General features: G+C 39.4%; 1 protein-coding gene across 3 annotated transcripts in view; it reads left to right on the forward strand.

Moving 5' to 3' along the window:
• Positions 1-25,643, forward strand: part of LGI1 (leucine rich glioma inactivated 1) — a 42,869-nt gene that overhangs the window by 2,277 nt on the left and 14,949 nt on the right. For all 3 annotated transcript variants that reach the window (XM_055425056.2, XM_055425055.2, XM_055425057.2), the window contains 2 exons: positions 17,635-17,706; positions 17,807-17,878. In XM_055425056.2, the coding sequence (XP_055281031.1) occupies positions 17,635-17,706; positions 17,807-17,878 (144 nt within the window). The remainder of the gene's footprint in view (positions 1-17,634; positions 17,707-17,806; positions 17,879-25,643) is intronic.

The following is a 25,643-nucleotide window of genomic DNA, read 5'->3' on the forward strand; positions in this document are numbered from 1 at the left end:
ATCTATTGTTTTGTCTATATTAAATCCCCAAACTGATTTGACTATTCCATTTTGCAAACCTGATCAGGTGTTTTGACATTATGTAATAATGTTGACTAATGTCCTTCTTCTAGCTAATGTCTTTGAATGATTAACAACTGAGTAGAATATTCCTAAGTGATTTATATGTCTGACTGACAGCTAATAGTTGATTAGGGCAATGAACAAATTAGTTTGTTTAGTACATCAAACAAATTCAAAAAAGAGGCAAAGTCATCAATGCTGGGATCCTTTCATAGGATAAGAATTGGTTGTATGTGAGAAAGTGATCAATTGTGACTATGTTATTATTTGTCAAATACATAAATGGCTCATTTTAAAAGCATTCTTTTGATGGACTAAGGCACTTCTCTCTCCCCGGGATAATTAATAGATCAGTCCTTAAAATTCAAAAAGTGTCATTTGACACACAGTACTAACAACATTGGACGGTTGTTAGTTGTGACACAGAACACCTGGATTGATCAACCTCATCAGTTAGCATCTCTGCACTTTGTTTCCGCTGGGTGGACCCAGCCTCAGCAAGCACAGATGCTGGACAATGTTATAGAAATAGTTACCGGCTGCTGCAGGGTAATGTGATTACACGTATTTAGAATCACAGAGGGAAGCCAAGGAACTGGTTTTTAAATAGCCCGCACCGAGTGTGTGTGCCATGCCCCTGCGTTCCATGCTCCGAGTTCCTATGGAACATTCCAACCCTTATTTCTAAAAGCAGTTCAGGTTTCAGAAATAACAAAAGGGCGGGTAATTTTTGCCCTGGATGTCCTTACTTAACTCACACTGGCTAAACTCAACATGGCAAGGGTCAAAGTTTGTCTCTAATCTCCAGGATTCTGTTTCCTAAAGATTTTGCTCCCCATTCTTCCTGTCCAATGTTCTCTGTTTCCTCCTGTCCTTGAGAAAGGGTCTAATAAGTGCATTCTCACTGAGAAGGAAATAAATGAAAAAGTATGAATAATGTCATAATCATAACGGTGGTGGGGATTCATGCTTCACAGAGAGTTCTTCTGTGGGACAGGGCCATCCAGTGCCTTGAAAACTCCCCACTGGGACATGTAGACCTGGGTCTGATTCGCCTTTGCATGACCTTTGCCATCAGACCAGACCTGGATCACATCAGCCATTGCTTGGGGTTTGCAATGGATTCTAATAGCATTTGTGACCGCGGATTACCAAACAGACCTGTCATAGTTTGTGAAGAGATAAGCTTCTGAATCAATTCTGCTCCATTGATGTCCAAAGGCAGTTGGTTTCTTGCTCAGTTGTGGAAAAGAAAAAGAAAAGACCCATTCCCATCATCCACTCTAAAAATCTGATAATTTCATTATGGCCCCAAATTATTTTTCAGACCTTCTGCAGAAGTCATGATGAAAAGTACTTTGTGAAATGTCAGCCTGGGGTACTGAGGGAAACAGACGCAATGCCTCCTTAAGTTACATGTTCTGGGGGAGAAGATCCTGGTAGGCCATGGCTGGCAATATGTGTCAGAGAACAAGAAAAACAAAAGCCCACACTCTGTAGAGAGGAGAGAAAGAATAAAATTATCCAATGAAATTTCATCAGATTAATTATATGAGCCTATTTTTAAAAACACCTATCGTTTTAAACAACAGCAAAAAAAAAAAAAAAAAATCTTTCCCCAGCAAATGTAACTTCATTCATGTTTTCCATAGGCCTGCTGTGAAATTTAACCAATGGGAATGATTATTCGTTCTAGTTTGCTTTCAGTGAGAGGGAGTGGTACTTGTGAATGGAATTTACAGAAATGTGTTTTCACACAGGACAGCCCTGTTCTTCTCAACCACAGACTAAAATCCCCAATGATATGGGCTCATTACAGAAGTAAAATTCAAATTTAAAAGTATAAAATGTGAACACATTGCAATTTGTTCATAAAATTTTTAATAAACTAAAGCGATCTAATAGAACTCTTCAGAGAGTTCTATTTGCAGGGAGTAACAGGGTTCGGTTAGTATCATTCGCACACACAAAATCTTTATATAAGAATTCAGGGTAGCTGGAAAATTTTCTATTTATTCCAATGAGGTCTGATCTTGTCTGAATCAATAGAACTGATCCCTCGGTTGGGAGGGGGGGAGGATATCATCATTTCTTTTATTAATCCACAATCAACACATAAATATATAGTTCATAAGAAATCAAAAACCAAAAAACTGAGAAGTAAATAGCATGAACAAGACAAATAAGTCCATTCTTACTATAATTTTATCAGGTAGTTCTTAAAAATATTATAGTTCATAAGAAATCAAAAACCAAAAAACCAAGAAGTAAACAGCATGAACAAGACAAATAATAAGTCCATTCTTACTATAATTTTATCAGTTAGTTCTTAAAAATATTATTTGTCCAAGGAAAAATATCCATAGCCTATATCACCTTCACAGTGATTGGCCTCTTTATCTATTCCTCTTTACATGACAAGTGTTAAGAAACATTTCGTGACCTTCAGTGACTACTCAAGCCAAACCTATCAGCTAAGAGGGCTTCTAGAGAAATTACTTACTGCTTGTGGATGAGTATGCTTTGGTTTGTGCCCAGGTGATGGCCTACAATGGACCAAGAAGTAAAAATTTCAATCATCTGGGCTGTTTTGTCTACAATCTGACCAGTGACCCATAGCTCTAATTTTTAACTTCTTAAGCAATTGTTGTGACTATGCACACAGCCCTGTATAACAAATGTTTTCTCTGAAAGTGTATTTCATCCTCTCAGTTATTCAACCAGGAAAGTTAGGAGTTACCTTTTCAGGTCCACTTTCAACAGGAAAAGCCCCTCATCAAACCGCATAAGAATCTGCCGTCTCCTCTTGACCCCAGGACCATGATCCTAACTGAGGCTGCAGTCACTGTTCCACAGGCTGCTGGGGGAGGTTTTACACCGGTCCCCCTGCTTCTGGACCCCATTCCTCTCCACCTCTATTAGCATTACCTTTCTGAAGCGCAGATCTCATCCTGATACCCTCATGCTTGGAAGCCTTTAATGGTTCCCTAGAAACAGAGAAATATCTGAACATCTGAGTTGGTTCTATAGAACTTGAGAAAATAGAGCTAATAATGTGGAGGTCTGGAATGTGGGCTGAACCAAAAGAAAGTGTGAAGAGGTATTTGCTCATGACGTTATGATGTCAAACTTCTTCAACAGATGTTTCCAGTGTACCAGAACTTAAAAGGCAAAGCATCCAGAATCTTTCTTTAGACCCACTGCCTGGATCCCTTTTGTCTCCTCTGATTTCCTCTAGGTCTTTGACAAGCACAGACTCTTATTTGCCACCCCAGTTGTCTCTCAGGTTTGACTAGCCTCTCTCCTGTGAAAGGTCAAACTCTCCCTTTATCTGGTCTGACAGGACATCCAAAGAAAGATGCTGAGTAAGCATTATTAAGATGGAAACCAAATTTGTGAACACAAAGATAGTTTCCTTTTTATTTACAGTGGCTTAGCTAAAACAAGTGTTTATTCATTGTATAGCTGCAAGCAGTAACAAAATGAAAGCAGAAGCCTCCCATTTCAGCAAAAACTTTTTGGAATTTTACTGTGCAGCAGGCACAGCACTGGGCTTTGTGGGAGACACACAGATGAGTGACAGCTCTCCCTCCCTGCTTTGACACGGCAGCTCCAAGTTGGAGGTGAGCCCTAAAAAGGTAAACTCTATTTTGCCTGTATTCAAAGGTATGATAAAGTAGTCTTGATAAGTTCTCTCGTTTTGTTCAAAACGGTACTCAGTTGATTGGTGATGATGGTGACTCTTGCCCACTGTTGAGCTTATGGCTGATAGAGGCTACATTACCTGCATCTATTAATACAAAGTGGGCAATAACCATAGTACCTGTTATACAGGATTATAGTCAGGATTAAATGAAATAATACACATAAAGCACTTGGAACAGTTCCTATAACTCAATAAACATTAGTTTTTATTATTTGTTCTGAAAATCACTTTAATTTGAATGACCATAACATCAGATTAGCATCTGATTGTATAGGCTGGGTTTGCCTACAATGCTAGCTTTAAATTTTCATTGTTCTACACATAGGTCTGCATCAGAACTTGCTGAGAGATCTTTCTTCAAATACTTCTCACAAGAAAGGTGAACTATTTACCTTTCCGAGGATGGGAGGGGAAAGAGGAAGCAGAACACTCTCACTCATGAAAAAAACAACTGGCACCATATTTTGTAGACATGTCAGATTTTATTAAAAATAATTAACACTTGCCAGTCTTAGGATGAGTAGTTCTGTGATAAGATGGAGATAAACCTGAAGTAGAGATCAGGAGACATGGTTTTGAAATCCAGTTCAGACAGTAATGGACTGTGACCAAGTATCCCTGGATTTCAGATTTTATATGTATAAAATAGCAGAGATAGATTAAAACATGGTTCTCAAACTCAAATGCCCAATGTGGGTTGGGATGATAAGGCAAATGAAAGAAACAGTTGAGTATAAGGCAATAGGGAGTGGTAGTGACTGGGGTAAACCAGAGAAGACATGTCTTACCTAAAAATGAATCTTCAGTTCCAACTGATTATTGCTGATGAGAATGTGCTACATGAAGATGGGTCATATTTTTTTAATTTTCAGAAGAAGGCAGATATCTGGAGGCAGATTTTTAAACAGAATAAAGACCAAACAAAACACACATAACTGGCATTTTTGAGACCTTCATGTTCGATTAACTTAGGTCTCTTTCTGCTTAAAAATGCTATTGTATTCTGTTCTACAAACAGCGTACTTTAATATAATACAGGAAATGGCCTTGTTAAGGAAATGGACAAAATTTATTGTATCAGTTCTAACAAACCAGTAAATTAGATTGTTTAATGAAAGAGCCTCACATTATGGAATTGGCTATTATAAAATTATTAGTAGAATAATAACGTAGTTCCCAATTTCCCAAGCAGGTACATTGGGACTTTATCACGACCTCCCATGGTGGCTGATGATAAAACAGTGTTTCAATATCCTTCCCACAGGGCAAGGACTGGAAAGGAATTGTTGAGACCATTTAAATGGCAAGATGACAGGTGTTTACCTGTGTAAAATGCAATTAAAAAGCAATGAGCCTTTATGAGGGACTTCCTGGCAGTCCAGTGGTTAAGACTTCACCTTCCAATGCAGGGGGTGCAGGTTATATCCCTGGTTGGGGATCTAAGATCCCACAGGCATCTTATGGGATAAAACCAAAACACAAAACAGAAGCAAATTTTAACAAATTCAGTAAAGATGTTAAAAATGGTCCACATAAAAGAAAATCTTAAAAAAAAAAAAAAAACAAGCCTTTGAAAAATAAACAGACTAGAATTTATATATACAAGTAACTCTTGACTTTCAGAGAATTCCTTACGGGATATCAGAGATTCTTCCTAACTTTGCTTCTATAGCTAAACATTTCTAGATCTTTGATAACTGTCTTCACGGCCAGTTTACAAGTCATACAATAAAATCAGGCAGTTTTGTTAGGGGACATTTGTCACTTGTATTGCTTGGTGCTAAGCATTTTATCTGTCTCATTTTTTATTCATTATCACAGTAACCCTGCGAGGAAGTATGATTACGTCCATTTTGCAGATGAAGCACTGAGGCCTAGAAGAGTTAGGTAACCTCCGTGATATCACACCCCTCATAAGAGGTTAAAGTCGGAGTTTAAACCCGCATCCTCACTTTTAACTACATCTGTCTGCTTCCTCTTGAACATGAATAACTGGGCTTAACTTTGCACAGTTTTGTTCCCCAAATTAAACCCCCTCTCAGAGGGTCAACCGTTGCCATTAAAGAGGATATTCGGAGGACTGTGTCCTGATCTCTGGAGACAATCACTGAAAAAGAATTTCAAAAGCCCTTTGAAAGGGTGGCAGTGTTGCTGGCAAGAACATCGAGTATCCCTAGGATTCAGCTCTCATTGGTATGTGTAGGCTGCAGTCTCCCAGCTTTAAAAAAGAGAGGGACAGAGACACAGAAAAGGGCAAATGACAAAGAACTTATATACTTTAAAGTTATACCTTAGACCAATGTTTTCTCGTCTTATGTCCTGTGGAACACACGCCCTAAAAAAAAAAAAAAGTTCTGTGCTCAAATAAATTTGGGCCCAAATAAAAATGGGCCCATTCTATTCATGCTTGGCTACTCACAATGCACCTTGGCTTAGAAAACCTCTCGAATTTCTTTTTGTTGCTTTCCTTTACTTAACCTCCAATAGGACACTGGGAATCTACACCTTTGGTGTTCATTTTATTTATTAGTTTAATTATGAATACCTTACCTTGCTCTCGAGAGGCTTGCTAGCAGAGCTTAGGCAGGTAGAAAGAATCTCATCTTAAAGGATACATTAAACCATCTGTCTCCATATAAGGAGTGACTCAGACAGTTTAGTTAGTGTGGATTCATTACGTGTGATTATCTTTGAACGTGCCTCACTGCCAAGCTCTCCACCTGATCAAGCAGTATGTGTGGCACACATGGCTTCTTTGGGGACCTCCCAGTGGGTGTTCCATCGTTCAGAGTAAGTGCATTATCACTTGCAGCCCGTTCAACAGGAAAAAGCCCCGTAAGCTTGAATTTATGCTCTCACTAATTTTGTTTTAAGAGGGCTTCCTCAAGCTATTTCTCAGATGGCTAATCCAGCATTTTCCTGGGTATATTCATTGTACATAAAACTCAGTGGTAAAAGGATCCCATTATCAACAAGATAGGGAAACTGTGTATTTAAATCCCTTTTGAAGAGTTGCAGTTTACTTACGGATAGGAAGATTCCTATAATTAGGAACCTCAGTTAACTTCACTTACCCAATTTACATGAATTTGTTTGATTTTTTCCTCTCTTGTTCATGTAAAACCTCCCAATCGCATGAAGGCCTTGTGTTCCCTGCACTCTGGGCACTACAAGGCAAAGCTAACCTAGATTTGTAGCAGATCTGGGATCTTCTGGGACTAAAAAGAGGAAGCAAAGCCTTGCCCTTGACCATTACCAGTCAGGGGAGATCATGACTGAGCACAGAATCCCAGCTCTGCCAGTTACAAGCTTCAAAGTACTTTATCGCTTGCACCTCAGGTTTCTTTGTATTTTAGATGGAGACTATAAAGCCTACATTATAGTGTTCACTGGAGGATTTAAATGAATGTCTAGATAGCAATCTAATAAAGATGAGGTTTAGCATATAATAGGCTTTAAATAAAATTGAAGTCCCTTCTTCTTTGTTTTTTAGGAGCAGGGAAATACAGACCAAATACATAAGCTGCATCAGGAGGGTGGGCTGTGACTAGTTTTGCCAACTCCTAGAAAGGAAAACTTTTGATTATTCTGGGATGAAAAGTAATGAACTATAAAACCAAAGGGATGGGTCTATGCTCAAATCAAATCCATGCTCAAATGTGCAGGCCAAGAATATTCCCCCAGGGAATCCTTGCAAATATAAAATCTACATTTTAAACCTGGCCCTGCTGCTGTCAAAAGTTGGGACCTTGAGGAAGTCACTCACTTTGTGGTCCTTGCTTTCCTCACCTGTAAACCGAGGAATTGAATCGCATATCTCCCCCCCTCAGATTTACGTGGAGCAAAATTAAGGTTATTTTCCATCAATCCAGATAGATGAGGTCTACCTAAGGGTCCTCTGAGTTATATTGAAAATGTTATCCAAGGATGAGAGTCAAAAAACACATAACGTGCTCATATGTGATGCGTCCCATTTTAATGCTTTCCTATTTAAGAGCCTATTTTAATATATTCAAATGTAAAATTATTCACGTGGCACATGCACTTAGAATCTGTGCATTCAACTGAAGTGAATCATCAGCCTGTTATTAATTATCATTCAACCAGCCCTGTTCTTTTGAATAAAGGAGAATGTTAGTAACAACTAGAAGGTATGAATCATTTAAGCAGAGGCAGTGCTAAAAAGTTGGCCAGCCCTTCCAGCTGTGCCCTCAAATCTCTAACAACTGTAACGTGTGCGTCTTGCTTTCTCATTTACATGTATATGGACGTATAAACATCAGGCACACGTATGTATACAAAGTGTGCTTGCACACACTGCCCACGGCAGCCTAATTCCCTAGATGAGGCTCCTAACAGTTCTCTTAGGCAGATGACAGTCTCACTGGACCTCAGTTTCCCTCTCCACATAACTAATGTTCTTCCAGCTCTGATATTTTAGGTCTAGGCTGTTTGCTGAGATACTCTTTGGCAGAGCATTGACGAGATGCTGTTATATATTATCTCACATAATTCTCAGACTCTTCCAGGAAGTCTTTTTGTTATTACCATTCCTCTTTTAATGGATGAAGAAATAGATTTACCTGCTTGATGTATCATGTACATAATAAAAGTGGCAGCTACAAGCTTAGAAACCAGATTCTCTATTTTGTATCTAATCAATGCCATCTCTAAGCGATAACCTGAGGCTGGCTGCTCACTCTTCTTCATCCAGAGTAGCCCTTACAGAGCAGGGATTGTATGGGAAAGCCCCCTAAAGCATCCCCCCTCCACAGTCGAAAGAATGTGCTTTGAGCTGTAAGACAAGATGCAGATCTCTTGTGGCCAATGTCAGTTCTGATGGGAGTTAAGATGTCACAGGTGACTAAAGGGAGTCTGAAGAAGTGTCATTAGAGCCAGGGGGCCAGTCTGGCTTGAGACAAGGGGCGAGTTTCCCAGCAAGGTTACTCCTCCCATTCAACCATCTGCAGACCTGCCTACCCAAGACTCCCACTCCTCATGCAGAGCCCATGCCTGTTCCTCTATGAATGAAGCCTGCAGCTCTACAAGCCCAGACTCACACATCTTTCTGGTTATCTAGTTCAGATCCCTCATTTGACAACACAGAGAACAGAAGTGACGTGCTCAAGGCCACATGGAGGATTTATGGCCAAGTGGGAATTAAGACTTAGGCTTTGTGATTCCCTCTTCAGGGTTCTCCTTCCCTGGTCCCTAGAAGAGGTGTGAAGCCAGGACAGGAAACTGTTTTAGCAGCCCTTCACTCTTGGCCTTGACACATGTCCCTGCCCAATCGTTTCACTCTTGTGGACCCCCAGCTGGACATTGGGCAGCCTCAGCCTTGACCTCCTCCTAATGTAGTTAGATCCTCATTCTGTGATCCTCTGCCTCTTCCTTTTCTTCTCTACTGCTGACCTCAGGACACCAACCTCCATGCTAACCCTATCACACACTTCTTTGTTCCTTTTGAATTAAGTGCTTCTGATCCTAGCTTTTCAACCAAGAACCTCCTAATAACCTGACGGCCTTGGTGTTCATTTATTGCTTATAGAGAGATGTGACCCATCCCTACAGACAGGTGAATGCAAGTAGTCAGAAGAGAAACTGGAGCTCAGGGTTAGCAGGCATTTTACAGATCTCATCCTCCTTAGTCAGGGCAATGTTAATTTTAACTCATAAAAACATTTTAAAAATATCATCAACAGGGAATTTTAAGAATATTATTCTAAATACTTGTTGAAATTAAATATGCAATTTTAAGAGACTGTTAAAACTTACTAGATGCTTTACATAGAGGCAAAGACATATTTCTAAATACTTTCATTTTAAATTGGAAAGAATAAAAATAAATGAATTGAGCATGAAACAATACATCTTCTAAGGAACTCAAGAGAAAATAAATAATTAGCATATAAAATAATAAATTAGGAAACAGTAGGAATAGTAAGTAAATTCAAGATTTCATCTTTGGAAAAACCCTATAAAATAGCAGATTTTTGAAGGAAGTAATATGTACACTCTGTCTATCAGATCTAGTCCTTTAAATCTATTTCTCACTTCCACTGTGTGGATCACAATAAACTGTGGAAAATTATGAAAGAGATGGGAATACCAGACCACCTGACCTGCCTCTTGATAAACCTGTATGCAGCTTCCCTGGTCCTAGAAGCAACAGTTAAAACTGGACGTGGAACAACAGACTGGTTCCAAATACAGAAAGAAGTACGTCAAGGCTGTATACTGTCACCCTGCTTATTTAACTTATATGCATAGTACATCATGAGAAACGCTGGGCTGGAGGAAGCACAAGCTGGAATCAAGATTGCTGGGAGAAATACCAATAACCTCAGATATGCAGATGACACCAGCCTTGTGGTAGAAAGTGAAGAGGAACTGAAGAGCCTCTTGATGAAAGTGAAAGAGGAGAGTGATAAAGTTGGCTTAAAGCTCAAAATTCAGAAACTAAGATCATGGCATCCGGTCCCATCACTTCATGGGAAATAGATGGGGAAACAGTGGAAACAGTGGCTGCCTTTATTTTTTTGGGATCCAAAATGACTGTAGATGGTGATTGCAGCCATGAAATTAAAAGGTGCTTACTCTTGGAAGGAAAGTTATGACCAACCTAGACAGCATATTAAAAAGCAGAGACATTACTTTGCCAACAAAGGTCTGTCTAGTCAAGGCTATGGTTTTTCCAGTGGTCAAGTATGGATGTGAGAGTTGGACTATAAAGAAAGCTGAGCGCAGAAGAATTGATGCTTTTGAGCTGTGGTGTTAGAGAAGACTCTTGAGAGTCCCTTGGACTGCAAAGAGATCCAACCAGTCCATCCTAAAGGAGATCAGTCCTGTATTCATTGGAAGGACTGATGTTGAAGCTGAAACTCCAATCCTTTGGCCACCTGATGCAAAGAACCGACTCATTTGAAAAGACCGTGATGCTGGGAAAGATGGAGGGCAGGAGGAGAAGGGGACGACAGAGGATGAGATGGTTGAATGGTGTCACCAACTCAATGGAGATGAATTTGAGTAAACTCTGGGAGTTGGTGATGGACAGGGAGGCCTGGCATGCTGTGGTCCATGGGGTCACAAAGAGTCAGACACGACTGAGCGACTGAACTGACTGAACTGAATATGTACACACAAGTGGGAAGGGCATTAATTATTCAGGGGCAGGCTTTGGCAAATTTGAGTAAATATCTAGGATGGAATCAAGGCAATGTCTCACCTTATATCATAGATAAAACAAGCTCCAAATAAATTAGAGTAAAAAAAGAAAAGTTATAGGGGGAGGGGTAAGTAATATTTCATTAATATCAAGGTAGGAAGAAACATTTTAAGAATTACAGCAAAGAAAGAATATGTAATAAGACATTGATATATTTAGTTAGAAATATAAAACGTTTGTATGCAAAAATCATGATTCAAAAGGCAAATCATAATCAGTAGGGAAATATTCAGCATCAGATAAGAAAGGAAAATAGGTAATATCCTTAATAAATAAAAGGTACTTAGAAAGCAGCAAAAATGGTCAAAGGACATGATTTCATAGAAAAAGAAACAAAAGTGATAATACTAACTATTGGTAAGGATGTGATAAATAGGCATGTCTATATTCAGAACTGATTATGTAGTGTGATACAAGTTAGAAATAAATAGAGACATAAAAACCATGTATAATCCAATAACACTACCTTAAAAAAATCTATCGTAAGTCTACTCTAAGGAAAGAGATAGGGATACTTGCATCTGAGAGTAGTCATGGTAGTGTTTATAACAGTGAAAATTGGAATCAACAATAAAAAGTTAAATCCTGAAATATTTATAATACAAGACTTACTCATCTGTTAACATTTTATATTGAAAATTTGTCATAAGAAATTGTTCTTAAAAAAATAAGTACATGAAAATGAGGACAGAACAATAAAAATTATTATTCTAATTTTATAAATTTCATAAATATATCATGCATATATCATGTAGATATTATGTATACATATATTCATATCTTTGGGTAGTATGGTGACAGTCATTTTTATTGTCTTCTTTAAGTTTTTCTGAGTCTTCCAGAATTTTTACACTGAGCCTATAGTATTCTTAAGCAGAATACACCAAACTGCATTCATATTTTTTAAATTCTTTTTTTTAACTTGGAGTATAACTTGACAATGTTGTGATAGTTAGACTTTTTCAATTCTTGACTTAAAAAAAACATAAGTTTTTAATCTTACTGTGACTTTTAGGATACTTATTTTGATTAATTAATTCATTTTAAAAAAGGAATTATAATTTAATGAGATTTCTTAAATCTGCATAAACTGAGTAGTGTTATTATAGTTGTCTGTCAGAATGTGAATTTTGTGTCATTATGTGATCTGGCTCCTATACTGTGAGACCACCCAAGGTGTGGGAAGGGCAGTAGACCAGGAGTCTTGGGTCTTATGACCTTGGTCAAAGTTTTTAACAGCCCTCTGGGCCACAGTTTGCTCCCATCAGACAGCTGTTAACACCTACTCTAAATGCAGCAGCATTTTATGAAATACAGGTTATTGTGGAGGCAACAATGATGATTTAAAGAATGTGCTATTGCCTGCCCAGAATTGATAGTTGATGTGTATGGTCTTAAATCTGTTTCTTGGCAAGGAAACATACCAGGTGTCCCTAGTAGTAAAGAATACACCTGCTGATGCAGGAGACACAGATATGCAGGTTTGATCTCTGGGTCGGGAAGATCCCCTAGAGTAGGAAATGGCAACCCACTCCACTATTCCACAGACAGAGGAGCCTGGCAGGTTACTGTCCATGGAGTTGCAAAAGAGTCAGACACAACTGAGCAATCATGATCTATGTATGGTCTTAAATATTTCTTGGTAAGGAAACATACATTCCCTTGGTTGCAGAGGAAAACAATCCTCCCCACCCTTCCTATGCTCCCTTGTTTTCATACTGAATTCATGAGACTGATGGCTAAGATACAGAAAGGTCAGGGTGCAGCCTTGTGTCCACCTCCACCAACATTCTAGGGAACATGCCTGCCTTTTTCTTTTCCTAAGAAGAAAGAAAGTGTCAGAGACCTCAAATGTTCCCACAGGCCCAGGGGCAGAGAACACATTCTACATTATCCCTGTACAAACCCACAGGATGACTGTTTGGCAAATCTATGGGGTGAGGTCTCTGATTTGGAGCTCAGGGTAAGGAGTTTTTTCAGACAATACATTGAACCCCACCCACCCCTCCATGTGCTGCAACTATGAGGACAGTCGTCAAATCTGAGTTACGATATTATGGACTGTTGCTACCTGTATTTAGGGGTATGGGACAATCTACAGCACCTCTGTCTATCAGAGCTCCTGTTCCAGCCACACCTGCTACAAGGAGCAGAGGTCCCCTTGGTAGCCACAGGTAAAGGAAGGCTATTGTAACTGACCGGAAAGCTTACCATATGCAGCCCTTGGGGACATCTGGGGAGTTTTTAAACATCCCATGCTCAGGCCACATCACAGGTACAGAATTTAACCAGATTAACCAGAATTCTTGAGGGTGAGAACACGGTAACAGTATTTATAAAGCTCTCCAGGTGATTCCAAGTAAAGCTAAGATTGAGAAGCACAGGTCTAGGATCAAACACAAATCTGGACATATCCCTGATCCAGCCTCACACACACAGCCCTTTGTGAGGTCTCCTCCACATTCTGCTCTCTTCTGAGTGCGCCCTGCACACAGTTTTCCTGCCATGGAGCTGACTCAACCCTAAGGCATCTTTTCTCCTTCAGCTCCTCTGCTGGCTGGCTTCATCTGTTTGTGATTCCAAATTCTCAAGAAGGGATTCATCTTTAGCCCAAATCAGCTTTTTGAACCAGACTAGTTGGGCCATGGGATGCTGACCAACCTGAGGATCAGCTATTCTGGATGAGAAAAGGAGTCCTTCTTGTTCTAATAATTTAAGAAAAGGGATGGAAGTCATGAGGTATAAAACATGGCCACACTGGTCTGCCCCAGTGTACATCAAGATGAGGTGGGGTGACATAGTTTCCTTTAACAAGGACTATGGGATTCTTTAACATATCTGGCTCAATAACGAATTATGATATTGAAATCAAATTTTCTAAAGGAACCTATAAAAATTAAAGATGGGCATTTTACTCTCTTTATAGAACAGAATCTTTTTAAGTCTTAAGTATACACAAGATAATAAAATGGATAGCCTGTTTGATCAACTATGTTTAGAATGTATGTATAAATTTATAAATCTTTGCCCATGGAATCCTTGTCCACAGAAAATTACAATTGAATTTAGAATCTAAGGACTAAGATATTCAATATTATCTTAGCCAGAGGGATTTGTTTTAGCTTTTATAAGAAAACTTTTTATTAAAATAAAATTTACATAAAGAAAAGTGTGCATATCCTAAGTGTACATCTTGAGAGTTTAAATTAAGACAATTTTTTAGAGCAGTTTTAGGTTCACAGCAAAATAGAAGAGAAGGCACAGAATTTCCCATAGACTCCCTACCCTGACACATGCATAGCCTCCCCTACCCCCGACATCCTCCACCATGGTAGTAGCTCTGTTACAACTGATGAACTTACTTCATCAGCCAGAGTCTACATTAGGGTTCAGTCCTGGTGCTGTGCATCCTATGGGCTTGGGAAAATGTATAGAGACATGTATCCATCATTATGGTATCATACAGACTATATTCATTGCCCTAAAACTCCTCTATGCTCTGCCTATTTATCACCCCACCCCTTTCCTCATGACTTTTTATAAAATGAACAATGCTTGTAACCAGCACCCAGGTTAGGAAACCAAACATTATCATCACCCCAAAGACTTCCTCTGTGCCCTCTTCTCATCTCCAAGATGCAAATGTTATCTTGACTTCTGCCAGCATAGATTAGTTTTGCTGGGTTTTCTTCTTTATATAAGAGTGGTTATATAGGATGTACTTTATTGCATTTTGGCTTCTTTCCCTGGATTTAGGTTTATGAGATTCACCCATATTTTCGCATATCATTGTACTTTTAGCCAGAAGTTTTGATCTTTAAAAACTAGTTCAGCAAACAGCTTTCAGCCAGGAGCTGTGCTGAGAACTGAGGACACAAAAATCAATAAGGATAAGTCTCTGCTATAAGGAACATTAAATCTAGTAATGTAGTAATGGCCAGAATTTAATGTAAGGTAAATGCCTCTGTAACGAATATTTATTCAGTGTCCAATATGGGAGAGGCACTATTATTAGGTGCTAGGGATAAGCAATGAATGAGCAGATAAAAATTTTAGCAAAAACCCTATTTTATTTCCCTGACATGTGTGGGCTAATTCTGGCCACTTATATCCATATCGTACTCTGTTTTGCATCTGATTCAACATAAGGAGAATGAATGTTAGCAGTCATTTCTTGCAGTGACTTGAAGTAAGCGATTTTTAAGTCCCTGGGACAGTTTGCAAGCCAGTGAACATAGGAGGTATTTCTCTGTATCTATTTCTGCCTTATTTCATCCTCCTCCTTCTATCATTCTGCCTGTGTTCTTGCCTGGAGAATCCCAGGGACGGGGGAGCCTGGTGGGCTGCCGTCTATGGGGTCACACAGAGTCGGACATGACTGAAGTGACTTAGCAGCAGCAGCAGCAGCAGCATACAGAATGAATAAAGAAATAAAGAATAAAGAATTTTTTAAAATAAATTTTATTAAATTTAATAAATTAAAAATAATTTAATAAAAATTTAATTTAAAAATTTAAATAAAAATTAATACATTAAAAAGAATAAATAATTTAAAAATAAAAGAATAAAGAAAGCTGAACACCGAAGAATTGATGCTTTTGAACTGTGGTGTTGGAGAAGACTCTTGAGAGTCCCTTGGACTGCAAGAAGATCCAACCAGTCAATCCTAAAGGAAATCAGTCCTCAATAGTCATTGGAAGCACTGATGCTGAAGCTGAAACTCTAATCCTTTGGCCACCTGATGCGAAAAACTGACTCATTGGAAAAGACCCTGATGCTGGGAAAGATTAAAGACAGGAGTAGAAGGGGAGGACAGAGGATGAGATGGTTGGACGGCATCACTGACTCGACGGACATGAGTTTGAGCAAGCTCCAGAGTTGGTGATGGACAGTCCATGGAGTCACAGAGTCAGACACAACTGAGCAACTTAACTGAAGTGATACCAAGTGAAATAAAAATCTGGAACCTAAGGAAGACTTTGGATGGTAGCTTACCTTGGAGTAAGGCTGAGCAATCTTCTTGTTTCCCAGAACCATGACATAAGAAGAGAAAATTGCCAAAGCTGTGACTGAAATCATAAAAATTTGAATTTTTTGAATAACTCTGGGCATCTAATATGTATGACTTATTCGATAATGTTGACTTCACAGTCTAGTGAATCATTTGAGTGTAAAGCTATAATGTTGGAAGGAGAGGGATAGAAGAGAATCCAACATCATTCCAGGGGTTATAGTTTAGGAAGAAATGCAAGACATCATATGGTTTTATTTGGTTTACTTTCTCTCCCTCCCCATTTTTACAGAAAATCTCAAACATATATAAAAGTAGAAATAATAGTAAAAATAAGCTTCCAGCTTCAAAAATGGCCTCTTCGTGCTCAATTTGTCTCTAACCCACTGTTATCCCTTCCTCTCATTATTCTTAAGTAATCCCAGATGTCAAATAAGTTATTTACAACTGTTCAGAAGGTGCGATCTCATAGTTTTAATCCCCTTGGTTAACAGGCTCAGAGAGGGTAAGTCATTAAGTTGGTTAGTGCAGCTATGTTTAACCCCTACACCTCAAAAGTAAAAGTCAAAGAGTTTACTAACAGAGAATACTGGACTTAGCATAGTGCAATTAAACAGTATGTATGAGACATGAATTGTCAAACTTCCCACCTGTCCCATGATAATGGCCACATTTTGGACACTAATTACAAGTGAAAAATGAAGTTTCCCCATATAAGAACCTTAACATGTAGCCTGAATGTCACTTGAACCCCTTATAAGTTGTCATTGGTACATGTAAAACTTTATTTTCAGCTTATGTCAGCACTTTATCTGATGAATTCCATAAATTAATACTCATTCTAAAAAGACAACTTTGTACTATTTGGCTTGTAATCACCTCTGTTAAGCCTCAGACTCAGAAAAAAAAAAATTCTTTGAGGAATTATGCAGAATGTGGGGACTGCTGATTGATGTTTCTTTTCATCTGTTATTTTGAAACCAAATCCCTGTGGGTACTGAAATTGCAAATAAAGTTGTCCAAGTAAAAGTGTTCTTTTTCAACTATTTAGTAATAAAATGGGTCTGAGACTCTTCCTAAGCCTCATTTTTCCCATCTTCAGCCTGTTCTACTTTCAAAGAAGGTTAGTTGATTTTTATTGAACCAGTGTCAATGGCTTATCTACTATGAATAACATGCACAACCAGACATGGAGCTAGTTTTCTAGGTGTCTCAGGTTAGTGACTACGATACCATTATTTGGGCTGGTCAGAATGTTCCAGAAGTTTCAGAGCAAGAGGGAAAGATTCTGCTAGTGTCTTTGTCATGGAAATATGACAAAGACAATATGTTGATTTGGCTGCTTTGACTGTCATACTTGCCCAGTTGTGTCTCAAAATGTTACCCAGGGCATGTGACACTCATCCCTATGAGGAGTGGGGCACAAGGCACCCCCTCATTGAGCATTTGATGAGATAATTGACGGTTAAAAAAAGCTACAAAAATTACCTGAATAAATAACACTGTAAAAGGCAGGCATCCAGACATTTTTCTGTGCACAACTCCCACTCATTTCTCTGAGAGATAAAAGCGGCAAAGATTGACAATCTGTCAGTTTAACCATTTTCACTGTGTACTTTTTCTGGGCAGGTTATTCACATCGAACTCCTTTGATGTGATCAGTGATGATGCTTTCATTGGTCTCCCACATCTAGAGTATTTGTAAGTAAAATAACCTTTTTTTTTTTTAACGTAATGTAACAGGACAAGGGCTCTCAGGTTTCTACAGCTGTCTGACCAAAAATATTATAACCTATTGCAGATTCATAGAAAACAACAACATCAAGTCCATTTCAAGACATACTTTCCGAGGACTAAAGTCTTTAATTCACCTGTAAGTATGAATGTTGCTATTACATTTTAAGCTTGCCAATGGCAATGCAGTTCGATAATCTGTGGTTAATGTTTATCATAGATAACCCACTTTATGGGTATCTATGAAAATTTAAGAAACCCAAATGATTTCTCTCCATGCACACTTGCCTTTTCTCCCTGTCTAGGAAACCCATTCCTATTAATATTAGCCCAACCAACAATAATTAGGAAAATATCCCAATGCACGGAAATTATGTGAATGAAATAATGTTTTTATTAACTGCATCATTACTCAACTTCATGAATTGAGTATATAGTTTTTGCTGTTTCTTTTTTCTGTATAAGCCCTGATATCATATACATTTAAACATATACTGGAACCACAGGCCACATTTACACAGCACCTGAACAACTTTTTTATGAGTAAAATATTTAATTATTCAGTGGGTGATTAGAGCTCCATCAATTGTTCTGAATAGGAAATAATTTTACCTTCCAGGGAACAGAGACATGTTTGGTTGTCACAACTAGAGGATGTAACTGGGATTTACTGAGTGGAGAACAGCAGTGCTGCTGAACATCCTGCAATGCATAGGAGAGCCTCTCATCAGCCTAGAATGGCACAGTGCTATGCCTGAGAAACCAAATAGGAACTGAATAACTCATCTCTCTTACTTTCTACTACACCCTACACACACACACACACACACACACACGTGTATTTTTAATGAAAATAGAAGGACATGGGAAGAAACAGCACCAACATTTCTTGAGTGTCTACTACTACCATGGTCAGTACACTACATGAACTTTCATTTAATTATCTCGACAATCCTGCCAAATAGGCAAAATAACCCCCACTTTATTTTTTAACCCCCACTTTAGAAATGACTGGAGAAGGAAATGGCAACCCACTCCAATACTCTTGCCTGGAAAATCCCATGGATGGAAAAGCCTAGTAGGCTACAGGCCATGGGGTCGCAAAGAGTCAGACACGACTGGGAGACCTTACCTTACCTTAGAAATGAAGAAACAGAAGCTTGGAGGGGATATATGACAAATAAACTGACTAGTTAGGGAATTATGATAACATCAATTCCGAGGCTGAATTGTTGTGGCTACTCACCCATTCAACAACTATTTCTCAAGTTCCTAATATGTATCTCATTAGTGTTAAAGAATGTTGAGCTTCAAACCAACCTTTTCACTCTCCTCTTTCACTTTCATCAAGAAGCTTTTTAGTTCCTCTTCACTTTCTGCCATAAGGGTGGTGTCATCTGCATATCTGAGGTTACTGATATTTCTCCCGGCAATCTTGATTCCAGCTTGTGCTTCTTCCAGCCCAGCGTTCCTCATGATGTACTCTGCATAGAAGTTAAATAAGCAGGGTGACAATATACAACCTTGATGTACTCCTTTTCCTATTTGGAACCAGTCTGTTGTTCCATGTCCAGTTCTAACTGTTGCTTCCTGACCTGCATACAGGTTCCTCAAGAGGCAGGTCAGGTGGTCTGGTATTCCCATCTCTTTCAGAATGTTCCACAGTTTATTGTGATCCACACAGTCAAAGGCTTTGGCATAGTCAATGAAGCAGAAATAGATGTTTTTCTGGAACTCTCTTGCTTTCTCCATGATCCAGCGGATGTTGGCAATTTGATCTCTGGTGCCTCTGCCTTTTCTAAAACCTGCTTGAACATCTGGGAGTTCACGGTTCACATGTTGCTAAAGCCTGGCTTGGAGAATTTTGAGCATGACTTTACTAGTGTGTGAGATGAGTGCAATTGTGTGGTAGTTTGAGCATTCTTTGGCACTGCTTTTCTTTGTGATTGGGATGAGGACTGACCTTTTCCAGTCCTGTGGCCACTGCTGAGTTTTCCAAATTTGCTGGCATATTGAGTGCAGCACTTTCACAGCATCATCTTTCAAGATTTGAAATAGCTCAACTGGAATTCCATCACTTCCACTAGCTTTGTTCGTAGTGATGCTTTCTAAGGCCCACTTGACTTCACATTCCAAGATGTCTGGCTCTAGGTCAGTGATCACGTTATCATGATTATCTTGGTCATGAAGATCTTTTTAGTACAGTTCTTCTGTGTATTCTTGCCACCTCTTCTTAATATCTTCTGCTTCTGTTAGGTCCATACCATCTCTGTCCTTTATCAAGCCCATCTTTTCTTTGCATGAAATGTTCCCTTGGAATCTCTAATTTTCTTGAAGAGATCTCTTGTTTTTCCTATTCTGTTGTTTTCCTCTATTTCTTTGCATTGATCGCTGAGGAAGGCTTTCTTATCTCTCCTTGCTATTCTTTGGAACTCTGCATTCAGATGCTTATATCTTTCCTTTTCTCCTTTGCTTTTCCCTTCCCTCTTTTCACAGCTATTTATAAGGCCTCCTCAGACAGCCATTTTGCTTTTTTGCATTTCTTTTCCATGGGGATGGTCTTGGTCCCTGTCTCCTGTACAATGTCATGAACCTCCGTCCAGAGTTCATCAGGCACTCTATCTATCAGATCTAGTCCCTTAAATCTATTTCTCACTTCCACTGTATAATCATAAGGGATTTGATTTAGGTCATATCTGAATGGTCTAGTGGTTTTCCCTACTTTCTTCAATTTCAGTCTGAATTTGGCAATAAGGAGTTCATGATCTGAGCCACAGTCAGCTCCTGGTCTTGTTTTTGATAACTGTATACAGCTTCTCCATCTTTGGCTGCAAAGAATATAATCAATCTGATTTCGGTGTTGACCATCTGGTGATGTCCATGTGTAGAGTCTTCTCTTGTGTGGTTGGAAGAGGGTGTTTGCTATGACCAGTGCATTCTCTTGGCAAAACTCGATTAGCCTTTGCCCTGCTTCATTCCGTGCTCCAAGGCCAAATTTGCCTGTTACTCCAGGTGTTTCTTGACTTCCTACTTTTGCATTCCAGTCCCCTATAATGAAAAGGACATCTTTTTTGAGTGTTAGTTCTAAAAGGTCTTGTAGGTCTTCATAGAACCGTTCAACTTCGGCTTCTTCAGCGTTACTGGTTGGGGCATAGGCCTGGATTACTGTAATATTGAATGCTTTGCCTTGGAAACGAACAGAAATCATTGTGTCGTTTTTTAAGATTGCATCCAGGTACTGCATTTTGGACTCTTTTGTTGACCATGATGGCTATTCCATTTCTTCTAAGGGATTCCTGCCCACCATAGTAGATATAATGGTCATCTGAGTTAAATTCACCCATTCCACTCCATTTTAGTTCACTGATTCCTAGAATGTCTATGTTCACTCTTGCCATCTCCTGTTTGACCACTTCCAATTTGCCTTGGTTCATGGACCTAACATTCCAGGTTCTTATGCAATATTGCTCTTTACAGCATCGGACCTTGCTTCTATCACCGGTCACATCCACAACTAGGTACTGGTTTTGCTTTGGCTCCATCCCTTCATTCCTTCTAAGCATCACAGTCATTCTGTCCATTTTAACCTATTGCCTCACAGTAGCTCATTTCTAGCTCTGTTCTAGACCCCAGGAGGTACCAAGTAATGAGGCAGGTAAAAATGCCTGCCTTTTGAGCCTTTATTCTAGGGTGTCCACATGGTCTCGTGCTGTCTCTACTAGTTCCTATCTGTACTGTTACTTTGATTTGCAGCAACAGGGAACTGATGGCCCTATGTATTTTACAAAATCACTATACCTTTCAAGGCTTCTGTATATAGTCCTTGTAAAAGGATGAGGAAAATATTGTCTATAAAATAAACAGCAACACTGCTTTTCACATCAGTGTTGTAAGTGCTGCAAAATTGGCTGTGTATGGTGGGAATGCTATGCCATTTGATTATAGAGCCAAACACCACCAAGCCTGAATTTTCAGACTAAAACAGATAAATGGAAGCTCATGATTTCAACCTGAGATCTACTTGATTCACATAAATCCATTCAACACTGCCTGTGACTAATGGCTGAGCATCATGAGGGGCTGAAGGAAGAACATAAGACCCCACGGTTCTCTCTGGAAACCTGGACAGAGCCTTGCCATGACCCTTAGTTCACTCAAGTGTGTCTTCTCTCCAGCCTAAAGGTCTACCTCATCTGGAGGGAAGAATGGAAAGAATGGGAGGGAAGGACGAAAGAGAAAAAGGAAGGGAAAAGGAGAGGAAGGTTAAGGAAGGCAGGAAAGGGAGGAAGAAAAAAAATTATACAACGCTCTAGTGAAGAACATCCATTTTGTTTGACTAGAGCTTACTATGTCCATCAAATGAAATGGAAATATAAATTTGGGTCATTATGAGGCCCCTTCTTTAGAAGTGTGAAGAATATAAGAAGGAGGCATTGGTACAGCATGTACTTATGTCTAGAAATTTTCAGGCTCAAGGGAAAGCATAATGCAGCCCTCAAAGAAAGAGGCATGAATCTTAAAGATCAAACAGACAATGAAAGGGAAGTCCCACTGAAATAATGCAGGACCAGGTGCTGGAGGTAGGAGGGAGGTGTTAGGGAACAGGTTAAAGTTGATTGAATATGACCCTTAGATTTCTTGCATTTTTATCAAATAGTTAGGTTGATTCAGTGACTGTGCCAATAAGAGACTGTTTTCGAGCTACAAAAATGGCATTGCCATATGGTTCATCCTAAATAGTCTCTAGGATGTGCCACACAAAAATGAAGAAAATCCAGCTCCAACCTGAAAGAGCTCAGTCTAGCAAGAGGAATTAGGCAAACAAATATTTTCTCACTGAGTGCCTTGTCCCCACATCGTGTCTTCCTTTCTAATTATGCTGTTCTTCCAGGAGTACTTCTTTCCTTCCTTTTTTCTTTTCTCCTTACCTTTTTTTTCCTTTCAAGAAGAGATAGGGAAGATTTAAAGCCCAAATGTCCCTCTGACTATTCAGCACATCAAGTACATTTTCCATTATTAACCACTTATATATACATTTGACATTTCTTTGAGCCATTAATTTTCTTAAGATTTTAGGTTTCAAAGTGCACTTTTCTCTTCTTCAGACCAATTCTTCTCAAATAAAGGCAATCATTCAAGTAGCAAATAATTATTACCTTGCCCTCTAACCCACAGGAAGAGTTTACAAAGCTTTCCATATTCTAGACCTCATTACAGTCTCTTGATGACCTTATGAAAGAGATAAGGTGGAGAGTTACGGAGAAAATAGCATAGACATATATACACTATCATGTGTAAAGCAGATAGCCAGTGAGAAGTTGCTGTATAACACAGGGAGCCCAGCCAGGTGCTCTGTAATAATCTAGATGGGTGAGAAGGAGGGAGGAGAGGGAGGCTTGAAAGGGAGGTGATTTACATATAATTATGGCTGATTTGCATTGTTGTATGGTATAAATCATTACAACATTGTAAAGCAATTTTTCTCCAATTAAAAATAAATTTAAAAAAAGAAACAGGGCAGACACTATCCCTACGGGCAAATGAGAATTCAGAGGTGTGCCCGGAGTTTAAGTGCTCCCCACTTAGTAGTGGTAAAGCCAGAAGTTTTCCAAGATCTTTAATGAGACCTCTAGTGCCATCTCCACCATGTCAATTATAGAAGGACAGAGAGCTTTATGGATGGCTAGGTCCTTCCACTCTATTCTACTTCCATTTTATTCTACTTCCATTCTAAAGGAGATTAGTCCTTGGTGTTCACTGGAAGGACTGATCCTAAAGCTGAAACTCCAATACTTTGGCCACCTCATGCAAAGAGTTGACTCATTGGAAAAGACTCTGATGCTGGGAGGGATTAGCAGGAGGAAAAGGGGATGACAGAGAATGAGATGGCTGGATGGCATCACCAACTCGATGGACAAGAGTTTGAGTGAACTCCAGGAGTTGGTGATGGACAGGGAGGCCTGGCGTGCTGTGATTCATGGGGTTGCAGAGTCAGACACGACTGAGCGACTGAACTGAACTGAAGGTCCTTCCACAGGACATTATCTGAGAGGCAAACACAAATGGGGAAGGAAAAGAAGATCCTGAAGACAGGAGCCCTACCCTCACTCTTGGTCTCCAAATGCAATTAGTTGGAATTAGACACATACTTTTTTTGCTAGCTTTTTAAAATTATATATATGTTGTATTGGAGTATAGCTGGTTAACAATGTTGTGATAGTTTCAAGTGGACAGTAACAAGTCTCAGCCATACATATACATACATCCATTCTTCCCCCAAATCCCCTTCCATCCAGGCTGCCACGTAACATACTCTCAATAGTACGTAGAATATGTATGTACTTTTGTAGTGTGTACAATAGTGGACATACACTTCTAGATCCAATGAGTTCCCACTCTGGCTTAACATTAAAGCTGCCCCAAGGGAACTTGTGAGCATTGATATAAATTCAGTTCACTCCTAAAGAAGCAATGAACTTACCTCACCTTCTTATACATCTATCTCAGTAGACTTGCCTTCTAAAGAGACATCTTTAGATAACTTAAAATTTACTATACAGACTCCCCTCTCCTTTAGACCAACCGCTCCCCAAAAGAGAATTCCTTATATTTAAGTCCTTACAAATCCTGTCAAATTCTGAGAGCCTTCCTTGATTCTTCTAAATGACTGTCCTAATAGTATACATGATTAACTTAAGTGTTTGAATAGTTCATATATTTCAGAAAGGTTTGAATTTTTCTGATAACTATGTATTACTTCTGAAATCAGGGGGAAAATGACTTAAAAAATAGTTTATGGCCAATGACGACAAAGTTTCTAAGCATTTTGTATTGGTTTTTGTTAACACCCACAATGTTTTAGTAATGATTCCCTTGGGCATCACGTAAGTGTCATGGTGGCTAAGGTCCAGTGGAGGCAGGATTGTTTACATGTATGTATAAAAAGATTTGGGGAAAATTGTCATCAATATACATGTCATGAGGCACCTACTGGTTGTCCTGCAACACGGAGGTGCAAAAGACATATATGCAGTCCCCAAACTCAGGGCATCCATGTGTCCCCTGTTAATCAGGCAGGATGTCCTCACTTCAGCCTTCACAATGACAAGCATGTATAGAGGGCAGTGGGATATAGTGGCTGAGGAGACTGTCTCTGCCACCAGACTGTGTGTGTTCAAAGCCAGACTTTACCCATTAATAGCTCTGGGCCATCAGGCAGGTCACTAAGCTTCATGGTGCCTCCAATTTCTTTTGTGTAACAGTGTCAGACTTTATTATTTTGGGCTCCAAAATCACTGCAGATGCTGATTGCAGCCATGAAATTAAAAGACGCTTACTCCTTGGAAGGAAAGTTATGACCAACCTTGATAATATATTAAAAAGCAGAGACATTACTTTGCCAACCAAGGTCCGTCTAGTCAAGGCTAGGGTCTTTCCCGTGGTCATGTATGGATGTGAGAGTTGGACTGTGAAGAAAGCTGATCGCTGAAGAATTGATGCTTTTGAACTGTGGTGTTGGAGAAGACTCTTGAGAGTCTCTTGGACTGCAAGGAGATCCAACCAGTCCATTCTAAGGGAGATCAGTCCTGGGTGTTCATTGGAAGGACTGATGCTAAAGCTGAAACTGCAATACTTTGGCCACCTCATGCGACGAGTTGACTCACTGGAAAAGACTCTGATGCTTGGAAAGGTTGGGGGCGGGAGGAGAAGGGGACGACCGAGAATGAGATGGCTGGATGGCATCACCGACTCTGTGGACATGAGTTTGAGTGTACTCCGGGAGTTGGTGATGGACAGGGAGGCCTGGCGTGCTGTGATTCATGGGGTCACGGAGAGTCGGACACAACTGAGCGACTGAATTGAACTGAACTGAACTGAACTGAAAACAGAAATGATAACAATCT

The sequence above is a fragment of the Moschus berezovskii genome, chromosome 12 (assembly GCF_049115385.1).
Source record: "Moschus berezovskii isolate FMDL1 chromosome 12, NW_MosBer_1.0, whole genome shotgun sequence".
Taxonomy (NCBI): domain Eukaryota; kingdom Metazoa; phylum Chordata; class Mammalia; order Artiodactyla; family Moschidae; genus Moschus; species Moschus berezovskii.